Source organism: Prunus persica, chromosome G5 (genome assembly GCF_000346465.2).
Source record: "Prunus persica cultivar Lovell chromosome G5, Prunus_persica_NCBIv2, whole genome shotgun sequence".
In the NCBI taxonomy this organism is placed as follows: domain Eukaryota; kingdom Viridiplantae; phylum Streptophyta; class Magnoliopsida; order Rosales; family Rosaceae; genus Prunus; species Prunus persica.
Genome location: NC_034013.1, coordinates 6,474,656 through 6,489,651, shown reverse-complemented (window position 1 = coordinate 6,489,651; position 14,996 = coordinate 6,474,656). Strand labels below are relative to the sequence as shown.

Below are 14,996 nucleotides of genomic sequence, written 5' to 3'. Positions count from 1 at the left end.
ATTTATTGTAAAATCACAAGCTGTAAATGACCGAAAAAAGATACAACTTATATGACACAATTACTAGATGACAATAGTTTACATATATTTTAAAATTAGATTTGAATGAAATGTGAGACGATATTCGCGATTATATGTAATCAAGAACAAAGTATGAGTTGAATTTTCAGTTTTAGGAAGAGAAGTATCACGATACTCGTTTATGCTTTGACCATTTTTTTGTTGGTAATTTATGCTTTGACCATTTTAACCCAAAGATGAAATTGGTGCAAGGTTGAACCCTAAACCAGATTAAACCAGATTAAGGCGTAAATGACTATATCCTTATGTTGGATTGAACCGCCCATCATCACCGCTGCAAACCAACTCAAGTCCATGAAATTTCTACAAATGTTGAAAGTGGACGCTGGTCATTGCCATTGGGCCCTCTCTTCATTTGCCTCATCTCCAATGTGTCCAAATTCCCCAAGCACCCAAACAAGGCAACTTACCCATCACACGCGGCTTATAATACACCCGGCCGCAGCCTAACATTCCCCATTAGGGTTTTTAAGATCAGGTTTTGTCACTCTTATATTTCTCTGTGCCGCATTGGTTAGGGTTTTCAGTAGCCACAACAGCAACCCTTTCACAAAACGTTCTCTGCAATTTTCTCTGCACCCAAACGTACTCTAAACCCAACTCCCACCAATCTCTGATTCATGGCGTCGAATAATCTGTGAAGGGTTTCGTGGTTGCTTTTCAAAGTCGGTGTATTTCTAGGGTATTGAATCGGACTTTTCGGAGCTGCAGAAATGGCAACCGCGAACCCTTTCGATCTCTTGGGTGATGACGACAACGAGGACCCAAGTCAACTTCTCGCTGCTCAGCGGCAGAAGCTGCCTCCGCCTCAGCCCAAGAAGCCCCAGCAGGCCCAACCTGCTCAGCCCGCTAAGCTTCCTTCCAAGCCACTTCCTCCTACTCAAGCTGGTGAGTTTTAGATTCATTTCTTTGCTTCTACAGTTCATTTCTTGGTTTTGTCTGCTGAAATACCTATTGGGTTTTCTGGAAATAGAAATGAAAATGAAAATTTGGGCATCATTGAATCTGTTGTCTGAGTTTCATTTCATGGTTGGGTACCGTCGAGAAAATCTTTATGACTTGCTGTTTGTTGATTATGTTTTGTGTTGAGGTTGGAAGATGTTATTTGGATAAGTTATTGCTATTTGGTGTATTTGGTATTGTTATTGAGTATATTTGATCAGATTTGGTGTTAAGTGTTCTCTGTGTGTGGTGGTGCATATTCTTACAGTTTGATTTTTTGGGTTATACAATTTGATATCTATTTTTGGAACTGAATGATACGTATGCACTATCAGAGCTTTTTTTCTGGTTTTTTTTATTATAAAAAATTCCAGTAACTTTTCATGAACCAAATGAGATTGAATCAGTGGAACTGGTGAAATGAAATCTAATAAATCTGTGGCGTGTTCATGCTCTAGATGTGTCAGCTTTCATATTTGAACTAGATATATAATGTTGATGAAATTTAAATATATATAATGTTATTCTCTAATGATTAGAGACATTCAGAAGTTTAGTACTTATAAGATTTTCAATGTATAATGTTGATGTAATTTTCTTGTCAATGAAAGATGGTTGGTCAAGGTGCTGGTATGATTTTCTGGTCTTCTCTTAATCTATGTTATACATTTTATGTTGTATATAATATGTGTATCACACAACCGGTGTTATCATGTGCAGTGAGGGAAGGGAAGTATGAAACTGGCCGTGGAGGGGGCCGTGGTGGTGGACGCGGGTTTGGCCGTGGACGTGGTGGAGGTGGTGGTGGATTTCCTCGAGATCCAATCAGCAATGAGAGCGCTAATGGTGTTTATGGTGGATACAGAGCACCAGAAGAGGGAGATACAGGGAAACCTTCTGAAAGACGTGGTGGCTACGGTGGGCCTCGTGGTTCCTTCCGTGGTGGGCGTCGTAGTGGTTTTAACAATGGGGACGATGCAGAAGGGGAACGCCCTCGGAGGGTATTTGATCGCCGCAGTGGTACAGGACATGGGTTAGTAGTCTTCAGTCTTTTAGTTATTTAATTCACCTTATATTCATGTGCTTTCACCACTGGAATCTTCCTGTTTTCTTTCTGTTATTGATATATTTGTAATATCAGAAGTGAGTTTAAACGTGATGGGGCTGGTCGTGGGAATTGGGGAACACCCACCGATGACATTGCTCAGTAAGTAATTATGTTCTAATCCCTCATTGATTTTCAGTCCAGAACTTTGTGACACATTTATTTATCATTATCTGGTATAAGGCTTACTCATATACACTTTTTTGCAATATTAAGGGAGACTGAAGAGCCTGGAACTGAAATTGAGAAGAATGTTGGTGCTGAGAAGCAGTTGGGAGAGAATGAGGCTGCTGATGCCAACAAGGAGAATACTGTGAATGAGTCGGAAGAGAAGGAGCCGGAGGAGAAGGTGAATTATATTGTTTTCACATAATTACTGTGATTTTTCCGGATACCATATAGTTACTGATGAGATTGGATTTTCTGCTCATCCTTGCATAAAACGATGTCATTGTTTCACATTATTATAGGAGATGACTTTAGAAGAGTATGAGAAGGTGCTTGAAGAGAAGAGGAAGGCTCTGCTTGCATTGAAGACTGAGGAAAGAAAGGTTGATTTGGACAAAGAGTTGAAGTCCATGCAGCAGCTTTCAAACAAGAAGGAAAACAATGACATCTTTATCAAACTGGTGAGTCCTGACATACTTTGAATATACCTATCCTATTTCATTTTATTTTGCTAGTATAATTACTTTGCCATTGATTGTCAGGGTTCTGAAAAGGATAAGCGCAAAGAGGCAGCTGAGAAAGAAGAGAGAGCCAAGAAGGTTGCCTTTTCTTTGCATACCTGATTTATCTTTAACCTTTTTCTTTGGTTATAGTGATTTTTTAAATGGTGATTACTGCTTTCACTTTAATGTTATTGGAGAGTCAATCTATTTTTAGTTGTGACAATTTGGACATATTAGTTCTCTTACACTTGCTCTGTCCGGAAACTTTTAATGCTTCCTCAGTACTTGGTTATCTTTTATTTAATCTTATTTTCGGGGTAACCTCTTCCGGTTTTGTAATAATTTATACGGATATAATTTATTGGATTTCTATTAATCCTGCATGTTATGATGAGATGAGATTGTTCGACTGAGTGATTCATATTTTTGTGCAGTCTGTTAGCATAAATGAGTTTCTGAAGCCAGCTGAAGGGGAGAGGTACTATGGTGGTCGTGGTCGAGGCCGTGGCCGTGGTCCACGAGGTGGATACAGTGGCGGACCCGGAGGTTACTCAGGCAGTGCAGCACCCTCCATTGAAGACCCTGGGCAGTTCCCGACTCTGGGTGGTAAATGATAGTCTCCACTTCTTCCAGCTCTATCCATTTAATCCATTGGGGTTTTATGTGATACCATTAGTGAGTGGCAGGCTGTCCACAGGAATATTAAGAACTATTTTGATTATCTATGCTTTTTTGGAGTGTAAATTTTTATGACTTGGACAAACGAATCATGCATCAGTTTTGAGTTGGAATAGGTTGGAACAGAGTAAAGTGTTTTTGAATTCTACTGTTGGCTTTACTTGATTATTAATTAGTCTTTCTTTAGTCTTTAATTATTTGTAAGCCTTGTCAGAAGGATTATTTATTTGTTTTTCTTCCGTAAAAGAGCGAAGGATGCGTGGATTGCCTGCTTGTCAAAGCCTCAAATGGCATCAACTAGGTGAGTGTTATGCAACTAGTGTTTCCGGCTGTTTTGACCCACAAATGACTAGACCTCTTAACTGCTAACAGGTTCTCTTTTGAGATTACCTTTGGAACTGCTAAAAATTTTAGAAGTGCTTTTATACCATAAATGTGCTTTAACTTGCGCTTACAGTTCGAAGTTCTTTTTCTGGAAGCACTTTTGAGTACCTTGCGCTTCCACTAGACTATGAATTAAATGGTTTGTGATGTAAGATCAATATGAGAATTTACAGTTTTATTGAGAGATATTTAGTTATATATTTATTCTTAGCATTATAACTATAAATAAACTCTACATCATTTAATTTTTATAAACAAATCAAAAAAAAATTTTAAAAAATGACAGTTGGCTATATTGAATTTAATTTTCATTATTAAATTACTTTATGTCTTATTGAGTGTTTTGGGCTCTTTTATGAGGTTTTTGAATTGGATTTGTTTTACGAAATTAATGACAATTTTATAATTTAAAAGAAGTTAAAAGATTTTTTGTTATGTTGTAAATTAGTTCTGTGTGTATTTTTATATTGAGTATAATATAGTGAATCTCCTTTTTGTTAATGGTATACCTAAGATCAATCTAGTGCATATTTAATTCTGAATGAGATTCAACAGTTTTGCCGAAGCAATGAAATTTTCATTTTTTGGTAGTCGACTTGTAAATTTTCTGTACGGAGAGATCCGTTGTTTCGCGGACCTCTTGTGCGGCTGAAGTTTAGCATCCAGGAGGCGTTTGGTTTGCAAAAGAATAATTTATGGAAAATCAATTCTTATGTCTCTAGTACTTTTTATTTATTTAAAACACTACCCAGCTTCAAATGTTTCCTGCAGTATTTGATTTAAAAATCCACTTATTTATTGTATTGCAAACCGAAAGATGAATATAAGATTTTCGTTCTTGATATTTATGCCTGACGAATGATGATTCCTAATCTTGATATTTATTGAAATGCCCTTTGGTTTCTAAATAGTCTCGGTTTGCTTGACGTTTTGAATGAATTAATCTCTCCTCAGAATTTCCATTCCGTGACCAAAGTTGCCCTATTTTATTAGTTTTTAGATAAAAATCGTTAAATTAGCTAACGTGGCATGGGTAATTTGCTAAATTTAATTATTAAAAAATAAAAAAAAACTAGAAATTAATTAAAATGTTAAAAATATATAAAATAAAAATAAACAAGGAATAAATTTTTAACAACACTGAGCAGCCCCTCCCAACGACATGTAACGGGGATAACATTTTTTGTTATTCCCGGCCAATAACATATGACATGTTAGATATTTTTTCCACATGTCATTATGTTACTGACCGGGAATAGCAAAATAGTGTTATCCCTGTTACAAGTAAATTTTTTTTTCCCTCCGAACACCTAAGCCAATCCAAAACTATACTCTTTTCTTCCACATAACTGAAGCCAACCCAAAGTCCACCATTCCCAAAAAATCTAGAACTCCCCATTCAATTACTCAATAAACTTAAAAATAAAAGGGGAGAGAAATCAATACCTATTGCGTGGGTGATGAAGGATCAGTGATTGAAGAGGAAAAGAGGAAGGGATGTGTGGGTGATGATGATGATAGAGGAGGAGTGATTGGAGAGAGAACGGGTAATGGAGGAGAGAGCTAGTGAGAAGGACAGAGACGATGCCGATGAAGATGGAGGGGAAGGTGACGTGGAGGGTGGAGGATGGAGGATAGTGGTCATCGTTGATGCCAAGACCGACTGCTATGGCGAGTAGCAGCGATCGGGAAGAGAAAAGGGTTGGAAGGGGTTGTTGGGTTTTTAAGTTTTTTTTTTATTTAAAATTTTTTTAAAAGTTAATTTATTTTTAAACATGTAAAATAATTTCTTCAAAGATAAAATATTTATTTTAAAATTACTCCTATCATGTCAGCTGATTTAACAATTTTATATGAGAAAACTAATGAAATGGGATAATCTTGGTCATGAAATGGAAGTTCATCGGAAGATTGAGTCATTTAAAATATTAGGGGGCAAATTGAAACTATTTGAAAATCACTGACGTATTTCAATAAATAAGCCCTTATAATATGTGTTGGGGTCTTTTTCGTCCGAAGGCTCATTCGGGCTTTGTTGATTCTTGGATCGCCATAGAGTGATGAATGAAGATTTCGTTGCCCCTTTGTCTGAGTTAGCGAGAACTAGGCCCAAAGTATCCTGAGGGAGAAGCAAGTCCCGGGGGAGAACTTTGTTCTTCTTCCAGCGGCTGCATGTTTTGTGTTGATGTTTCCGGCAGCTCGACGAAGAGTTGAAGATGACTTGCTGATGTTGATATGAGATTATATGAGCTTGGCATGAGAGCTTGGAGTGTGGGAGCTAAAGACCCACAAGTTTAGCAAATGAGAATGCATGTGCTTGGCTTGGTGTCGGATATGTTTGAGTTTTGTGTTGATAATTTGTTGTGTGTGGCTATGACTATGGGGATTTAAGAGTTTCAAGAAAAGGAGGATGGAAGGAAAAGCTTGAGGTTTGAAGGCTATGGTGTTTAAAGCTTGGAAGGAAGGAAAAGGTTGGAGCTTGGTGATGCTTTATGGGGGTTGGGGGTTGCTGGGATGCTTGCAGCAGCCTAGTGAAGGATTGTTGGCTGAAGAAAAATTAGAAGCTGCTGGAATGCTTGCAGCAGCTGAAGAAATGTGAGTTCTCATGGTTGTTGAGAAGCTTGCAACAACCAAGATGGGTTGCTTTGGCTGAGAAATGCCTCCCAATTTATAGAAGGTGAGGAGTTTTTTTTATTTCCAATAGGTAAATGGAAGTGCTGAAACCAGCTTATGTCCAATGATTAAAAGGGAGCACTAGGGCATGCTATTTTCTAGCAGGTGAAGCTAGGTACCATAAACTGATTTTTTCCTATGGGTAAAAGAAAGCGCTGGAAACGGCTTGTTTCCAGCGAGTAATAGGGAGTGCTAGAAAATGCTTGTTTCTAACGGGTAAAGGTAGGAATTTGAAAAATGACTATTTCCTATGGGTAAAAGGAAATGCTTGAAAAATATCTCATTTGCTCACCCACATTGGAGAACTCCAAGTAATGGGCTTGGACTTTGGTGCTTCCTGTTGGGGTCTTTTTCCGTCGGAAGGCTCATCCGGGCTTCGTTGCCCCTTTTCTGAGTTAGCGAGAATTAGGCCCAAAGTATTCCGAGGGAGAAGCAAGTCCCAGGGGAGTACTTTGTTCTTCTTCCAGCGACTGCATGTTTTGTACGGAGGTTTCCGGTAGCTTGACGAAGAGTTGAAGATGGTGCATTGATGTTACACGATGATAGTTTGCTTTGTGAATTGAGATACTACTAGACTAGGCATGAGAGGTTAGGTGTTTCAAATATGGGATGGAGCTTTTGAGAGAGAGAGAGAGAGAGAGAGAGAGAGAGAGAGAGAGAGAGAGATAAAAGATGGGTGGCTTGAGTAGATTTCCAGCAGGTTGACGAAAGCTTTATCAGGCTCTTGGGTGGCTTGCCAGAAGAGAAAAAAGGGAAGAAATGGAATAACAGAGCTTGAAATCGAAGGGTTCCAGAGGTGAGTGGTGATGCTTGTTCTCTCTGTATGTGTTTATGGGAGGGAGAGGAAGAATATGGAAGAACACGGCTTGAGATTGAAACTTCCAGCAATGAGTAAGGATATTGCTTGCTCTGGCTAAGTTGAAGATGACTTGCTGATGTTGATTTGAGAATATATGAGCTTGACATGAGAGCTTGGAGTGTGGGAGCTAAAGACCCACAAGTTTAGCAAATGAGAATGCTTGTGCTTGGGTTGGTGTTTGATATACTTGAGTTTGGGTGTTGAGAATTTATTATTTGAAGCTATGGCTATGGTGGTTTGATTGTTTAGCTGTGATGGTTGTTGGGATACTTATAGCAATCAAATGAATGAGGTTTCAAAGAGCATGGCTAAGGAAAGAAAAGCTTAAGACTTTGAAAGGTATGGTGTTTATGACAATGATTCTAGAGAAATTTATGAGTTCTAGAGGTGGAGGGATAAAAGGAAAACCTTGAGGCTTGAAAGCTATGGCGTTTATAGCTTGGAAGGAAGGAAAAGTTTGGAGTTATGCTTGGTGAGGCTTTATGGAGAAGATGATAGACTTCAAGGGTGAGAAAGTAGAAGACATGATTGTGATGGCTGAGGAATGGCTGGGATGGCCGCTAGAATGCTTGCAGCAACTAAATGGAGGAAGGAAAGTAGTCTGGTGGTTGTTGAAGGGGGTTAATGGCTACTGGGATGCTTGCAACAGCCGAGTGAGGGAGTGTTGGTTGAAGAAAAATTGGTGCCCTTTGCTTGAGCCATGAATGCTAATTTATAGAGGGTGAAGGTTTTCCTTTGTTTCCAATAGGTAAAGGGAGGTGCTGGAACCAACCTATTTCCAGTGGTTAAAAGGGAGCACTTGGGCATTCTATTTTCCAGCATGTAAAGCTAGGTACCATAAACTGATTATTTCCTATGGGTAAAAGGAAGCACTGGAAACCGCTTGTTTCCAGTGGGTAATAGAAAGTGCTGGAAAAGGCTTGTTTCCAACGGGTAAAGCTAGGTATTTGGAAAATGACTATTTCCTATGGATAAAAGGAAGTGCTTGAAAAATATCTCATTTGCTCACCCACATTGGAGAACTCTAAGTAATGTACTTGGACTTTGGTGCTCCCAAGTAGCTAGTCCAAAGTCTCCATTATCTAAGAGCTTCTGTAGGCCTTGTTGACCTCCGTAACCTTCCACACCACAATCCCTCATGCAAGCCCCGTAAACCACATGACTTGGGTTCATGTGAGCTTGATAGGTGATTAGCATGAGAAAAATGTATTATTAGTTTGGCATGGCATGTACACTGTTTCTATATATATTTAATGAATTAAATCCCAAAATACAGTTTGGATTAATGCATGACCGACATTATATGTTATATTGGGCTTTAAATGTCTTTGGGCTTCTCGTGACTTTTTGGGCCTCAACATTAGCCCTCTTGATTATTGGGGCTATGAAGTGGCAGCGAGATGGGCCAAATAATCAATTTCAGCCCAAAATAATTGGCAGTGGCATGGCATGGCTGGTTCTTCAATATGCATGAAATATCCATGCTTGCTTGCTTGACCGTAGTCTTTTTGTTTTTCTTGGAATGAAGATTAGCATGGTTTTGACAACTATTAGCTTGGTCATATATATATATATATATAAAGATGAGCAACTCAAGAATAACTAGTTAATAGTCTTCGAGATCACAGCCAGGTCTTTTCTAGGAAGGTTGGAAAGGTCACAATGGTCCTACTTAAAACCCAATCTTCTTAGACACTGAGGGTGTTGTCTTGAAGAACTTTCCTAGACACTGTAATATACTGGGGTTATCAAAAGTTGGCTGATTTTGCGGCATGACATAGGAGATAAGGCTTGGTTGAATTTTAACCCCAAAGTAAGTTAGCTTGCATGATTGATGTGCTTGAGTGACTAGTGATGCTTGATTTCGCATGGTTGTGGTTTGCAAGAGTTGCAGTAGTTTTGTATGCTTGATATTGGCATGCATGCTTGGTTTTTGACGTGTATACTTAGTATTGGTGTGTATGCTTGATGTTAGCATGTATTCTTGGTATTGGTTTGGATGCTTGGCATTACCGTGTACGCTTGACATTGGTCTGTGTGCTTGGTATTGGCTAAAGTGACATCGTTTAATATAGCTTTTGGGTTATTTACCATGGTAGATGTGCTTGAGTGTTTGGGTTTTGGCATTTATGTAGGGGTTTTTTATTTATTTATTTATTTGTTTATTTTTTCATTTTTATTTTTAAGTAGCTACAGAGAGAGAGGGCTTGGATTTCTTATGAGAAGCAGAGGATCAAAGTAAGGGGAAATGGAATTTTGGGAGACAAAAGAGAGGAATAGATGAGGGTGAAAGTACTATAGCCTGTAAAATTTGTAGAATTTGTAGAATTTTTCTGATGCCTCAAAGTTAGTCTGCAACTTCTGTGTCTATCCATGGCTGGTGAGTTTCTGCAGATTTTGCTTTTGCATGTGTTTTTAATTTCTGATGCTCAGATGATTGTGCTTGCTTCACAAAATTTGCTCGAAATTATATTGTTGATAACGTATCCAAAATTGAGGATCATCCAACCGTTGTAGTGTTCTCTACCTTCATTTTTCTGAAGCATGTTCATGAGTTAATGTTGATGCCTTTGTTGCATGCTTGTTTTCTATATTTGCATGCCTAAGTTCCTCTGTATTTCCCAGAATTTGCGAACTAGAAATCGAATTATGAGGTTGAGCTTCTGGCTTAGCTTGGTGATAAACAAGAGTCACACAAGCTCACTTGGGTAATGCATGCCAAGTGTTTGTGAAAATGTCTCACAGTAGCTTGTGGGCTGTTCTTTGGACTTTCGAAATGTTTCTCTTGGAATTCGAGTTGGAGATTTTGATGCATGAAAATAGACTTCTCCATAGTTATGTTGGAACTAGTCTTGTGCCATTTGAAGGAAAAAAGGCGTGAATGGGGGAATACGATACCATAATGAGGAATTCATAGAACTTCATATTCTACTACCCGAAGGAGGAGGTATATGGCAATAGCCAAGTTTACGATAAAAGAATAGGACAAAGGTATATATTAAAAGTCTGAAGTCCAGGTAGCAAGACGGTATGAAATTGTTACACGAGCAAGCTAAGTCCATTAGAGTTCATTTAGTCGAGCCTTTAAGAGCCATGCAAAAGCAATATCATGAACATATGAATTTTTGGTGCAATTTCAAAGTAAGAGTTAAGCTGCTGGAGCTGTGCAATCCCTGCTGCATGGGCTGTTTTAGGAATCTGTTTGACATGATTCCCTAGCTCGAAATGCAACGAAATTTTGCGAAAATGAAGCTTGATATGTCAAGTTCTAATCTGGAAAGTTTGGGATTTGTTGGTTGTAAGCTTGATTTATAGTGATTTTTCAAAGGTGGTATGTTCTAGCTAGAATGGTTGGAAAACTTATATATAAGTTTTGCTTGGCATGCTGCTTTTTGTTGAGAATTTGGAATGTCCTTCCTATTGGCATTGAGTGCTGATTTGAGTATTGCTGGAGCATATTCTTGAGCAATATTATCGTGAGAGCATGATGTTGAAAGGTATTGTCGTAAGAGCATGAGTTCTTCAATTTGCTTGAAATGCCCGAATTGCTTGGAATGCTTGAATGAAATGAAATTTCTTGGCATGTGGATTGGTGTCACGCCCTGTGAATTTTGTCAAATCCTTGATAGATGAGTTTGCTTGAGAAAATTATGCTTCCACTGCCTCCCTTTATGTGAGTACCTTTCCGGCGCCTGATTTTGGCTAATGTATTCTCTTGTTCAGAATCTTCAAAGCATGAGAAGTCTAATTTTCTAGGATTTTGATAGCATCAAAGTGAGTTTTTGGTTGCTTGCAGCTTGTCTTTAGAAATAATTATGCTTCAATAGCGATTATGCTTCCGGCACCCCCTTTCCGTTAACGAGTTCCCTTCCAGCACCTGATCTGGCCAACATACTCTCTTGTTTCTTTTTCAGGCTTGATTGAGAGGTTCCAAAGCATGAGAAATGCCATCTTCTTACTAATTTGCTAGGAATTTGGCAGTATGAAGGTGAGTTTTGGTTGCTTGCAGCTTGTCTTTAGAAACAATTATGCTTCAATAGCGATTATACTTCCGGCACCCCTTTTCTGTTTACGAGTTCCCTTATAGCACATGACCTGGCCAACGTACTCCCTTGTTTCTTTTTTAGGCTTGATTGAGAAGTTTCAAAGCATGAGAAATGCCATCTTCTTACTAATTTGCTAGGAATTTGGCAGCAGGAAGGTGAGTTTTGGTTGCTTGCACCTTGCCTTGCGATATGAAGGCTTTTGGAGGATTTGAAACTGGCAGGATGTTTGAAATCAGGCATGTGCTGGAAGGATGTTTGAAATAGGGCAAGAGCTAAGAAGATTTGAAATAAGGGAAGTGCCTAGAGAATGTTTAAGAAGGTTTGAAAAAAAAAATAAGGCAAGTGGTGGAAATTATTTGCTTGTAGAGTAGGAGCTGGAAGAATGTATCTTGGCTTGTTTCAAAAAAGGGGAAATAGAAAACTGTTTGTCACCATAATGCAAGATTATCTAGGCTTGTTGTAACCAAAGAGATGGTTTATACTGTACGGCAAAAAAGGTGGATGGGTTTGCTTGTTTGGATGGCATGATGTCCTTCCTTGAATTTGCTTGGCATGAAGCCCCCCAAGTCAGCTTGTTGGGGTCAGCAATTGGTTGTAGAGTTGGGTTATATTCTCTTTGGCTTACTCGGGGTCTAGAAACAGAGTAGAGGCTTGCTTGTAAATGTTTTTTTTTTTTGCAACTTGCTTCAAAGAAGATCTTTGGAAGAAGCAGACTGAAGATGAGAAGGAAGAGGCCAAGCGAGTTACTGGAAAAGATACATACAGCTTGTTTTCCTCCAGATAATTAACAAACAGTTTGCTTTCCTCCAGGAGGAAAACTGAAATTTACAGCAGCTTCTGGATTCTAGTCTCTCTCTTTTGCTTGGCATGAAGCCCCCAAGTCATTTGGAGTTGCATGTGCAGCTTGCTATGATGGATTAGCCTAAGCCCCCATAGGCCTTTCGCAAGATGTTTTGTCTGAGAAGGTATATCTACAACATAAGAGAAAATATTAGAAATTCTTCTGCTTCCTTTTTTATTTTTTTTAAAGAACAACAGAACAAAGCAAAATCAAAGAGAATGCTCTTATATTTAAATTTTGTTGTAGTGCAATTGCATGAATAAAGCTTGTGATTTTTCAGGAGCCACTACAAGACTAATGGCCTAGTCCCCAGTAGAGTTGTCATTTATGTTGGGGTCTTTTTCGTCTGAAGGCTTATCCGGGTTTTGTTGATTCTTGGATCGCCATAGAGTGATGAATGAAGCCTTCGTTGCCCATTTTTCTGAGTTAGCGAGAACTAGGCCCAAAGTATCCCGATGAAAAACCAAGTCCCGGGGGAGTACTTTGTTCTTCTTCCAGCGGCTGCATGTTTTGTGTTGATGTTTCCGGCAGCTCGACGAAGAGTTGAAGATGACTTGCTGATGTTGATATGAGATTATATGAGCTTGGCATGAGAACTTGGAGTGTGGGAGGTAAAGACCCATAAGTTTAGCAAATGAGAATGCATGTGCTTGCCCTGGTATTGGATATGTTTGAGTTTGGTGTTGATAATTTGTTGTGTGTGGCTATGGCTATAGGGATTTAAGAGTTTCAAGAGAAGGAGGATGGAAGGAAAAGCTTAAGGTTTGAAGGCTATGGTGTTTAAAGCTTGGAAGGAAGGAAAAGCTTGGAGCTTGGTGATGCTTTATGGGGGTTAGTGGCTGTTGGGATGCTTGCAGCAGCTGAGTGAAGGATTGTTGGCTGAAGAAAAATTAGAAGCTGCTGGAATGCTTGCAGCAGCTGAAGAAAGGTGAGTTCTCATGGTTGTTGAGAAGCTTGCAACAACCAAGATGGGTTGCTTTGGCTGAGAAATGCCTCCCAATTTATAGAAAGTGAGGGGTTTTCTTTATTTCCAATAGGTAAATGGAGGTGCTGGAACCAGCTTATTTCCAATGATTAAAAGGGAGCACTAGGTCATGCTATTTTCCAACAGGTGAAGCTAGATACTATAAACTGATTATTTCCTATGTTTAAAAGGAAGCTCTGGAAACGACTTGTTTCCAGCAGGTAATAGGGAGTGCTGGAAAAGGCTTGTTTCCAACGGGTAAAGGTAGGCATTTGAAAAATGACTATTTCCTATGGGTAAAAGGAAGTGCTTGAAAAATATCTCATTTGCTCACCCACATTGGAGAACTCTAAGTAATGGGCTTGGACTTTGGTGCTCCCAAGTAGCTAGCCCAAAGTCTTCATTATCCAAGAGTTTTCGTGGGCCTTGTTGACCTCCGTAACCTCCCACACCACAATCCCTCGTGCAAGCTCCGTAAACCACATGACTTGAGTTCATGTGAGCTTGGTAGGTGATTGGCATAGGAAAAATATATTATTGATTTGGTATGGCATGTACACTATTTATATATTTATTTAATAAATTAATTCCTAAAATACTGCTTGAATTAATGCATGACCAACATTACATATTATATTGGGCTTTGAATGTCTTTAAATTTCCCGTGACTTTTTTTGGCTTCAACAATTTGACTCACAGTTTTGCTACTAATCACAATTCTTGCATGGCATGTAATTGAAATGAATAATTTGTGTCATTTCCTTTTTTATACTAAATGCCGAATACTGAAGTGAAATCAAATGTGAAATTCCAAACTGAACAAATCGTTCAATGCCCAAACTCTTTAACAATAAATTATGATTTTTGCACCAACTTTAATCTTAATATACATAGGGGGCCTTTATTTCCACACGAAAATGACACACATCCTTACGCATAGAAATGTTGGAGGAAGCCAAAATAATAAATATTGTTTACTTTTTATTTCGGTCTTTTGTTTGGTTTTGGTAGAAATCAAGTGAACACCAAGAATCAACAAACACTAGTTAAGAATGGTACAATTCTATCATTTTTAATAAGAAATTGCCCCATAAGTCCAACTCCAAGATTTGAATGAGGCAAACAAAGCTTATTTGTCACATGATTTTGTTTTGAGTTTTGATAGTTCCAACCTTTTCGAGTATTAATCAAGCTCTTAAATATTGGTACTTTTGTAAACATAATTGACCCAATATTGGGCACATGTATGCTAAGGCACACGCAATATGATAATAAGCTATAATTGAATAATACGTTGTAGTTGGTGGCAAGCAGTACTTATTTAATACGTTCAACGTATTGATGTAATCTATATCTGTATGATTATCTTTCTCTTTCACTGGTATATTGCAGTTTTTAACCATTGAATTAAAAAATTAATAAACAAAATCCAACCCTTGATAAAACAACGCACTGATTCATTGAATGTAACATAAAATTACACCTATGATAATTTAATTATTGATAAATATTATTATCTAATTATCTATTAAGATCTCATTTTTATGTGATAGTTTGAGGGAATATATGATATAGATTAAGCTGTTGGAGCAACATTTTTTGTCATCTTAACATATAAGTTTTAGTTTCCTACATAATTTATTTGTTAAATAAAAAAGGCATTACAATATTAACACAAATCCGTTGTAGTCTAGTTGGTCAGGATATTCGGCTCTCACCCGAAAGACCCGGGTTCAAGTCCCGGCAACGGAA

General features: G+C 38.4%; 1 protein-coding gene, 1 long non-coding RNA gene and 1 other non-coding gene across 5 annotated transcripts; all 3 read left to right on the top strand.

The window, feature by feature from the left end:
* LOC18776953 (RGG repeats nuclear RNA binding protein A) lies at positions 431 to 3,674 on the top strand. 2 transcript variants are annotated; one of them, XM_020563862.1, is made up of 7 exons: positions 431 to 969; positions 1,744 to 2,056; positions 2,168 to 2,230; positions 2,345 to 2,477; positions 2,599 to 2,757; positions 2,839 to 2,895; positions 3,234 to 3,674. In XM_020563862.1, exons 1-7 carry the CDS (start codon positions 795 to 797, stop codon positions 3,411 to 3,413), a joined length of 1,080 nt encoding a protein of 359 aa, XP_020419451.1. In that variant the 5' UTR covers positions 431 to 794; the 3' UTR covers positions 3,414 to 3,674. The 2 variants fall into 2 exon arrangements, with proteins under 2 accessions (XP_020419451.1, XP_007209289.1); XM_007209227.2 differs by having other exon boundaries at positions 2,165 to 2,230.
* Positions 9,281 to 13,833, top strand: LOC109949194. Of its 2 annotated transcripts, XR_002271695.1 has the most exons (5): positions 9,281 to 9,773; positions 11,308 to 11,381; positions 11,521 to 12,404; positions 12,561 to 12,891; positions 12,997 to 13,833. It is a non-coding gene; the product is annotated as an uncharacterized LOC109949194 (long non-coding RNA). The 2 variants fall into 2 exon arrangements; XR_002271694.1 differs by having other exon boundaries at positions 12,561 to 13,833.
* On the top strand, positions 14,924 to 14,996 carry TRNAE-CUC. Its single transcript has one exon. It is a non-coding gene; the product is annotated as a tRNA-Glu (tRNA).

What these genes read in the sequence shown, in the direction of transcription:
- LOC18776953 (XM_007209227.2), top strand. Translation starts at nt 795, where the DNA reads ATGGCAACCGCGAACCCTTTCGATCTCTTGGGTGATGACGACAACGAG. An exon ending in CGCAGTGGTACAGGACATGG is followed by an intron (nt 2,057 to 2,164) that starts GTTAGTAGTCTT and finishes TTGTAATATCAG; the next exon opens with AAGTGAGTTTAAACGTGATG. An exon ending in ATGACATCTTTATCAAACTG is followed by an intron (nt 2,758 to 2,838) that starts GTGAGTCCTGAC and finishes ATTGATTGTCAG; the next exon opens with GGTTCTGAAAAGGATAAGCG.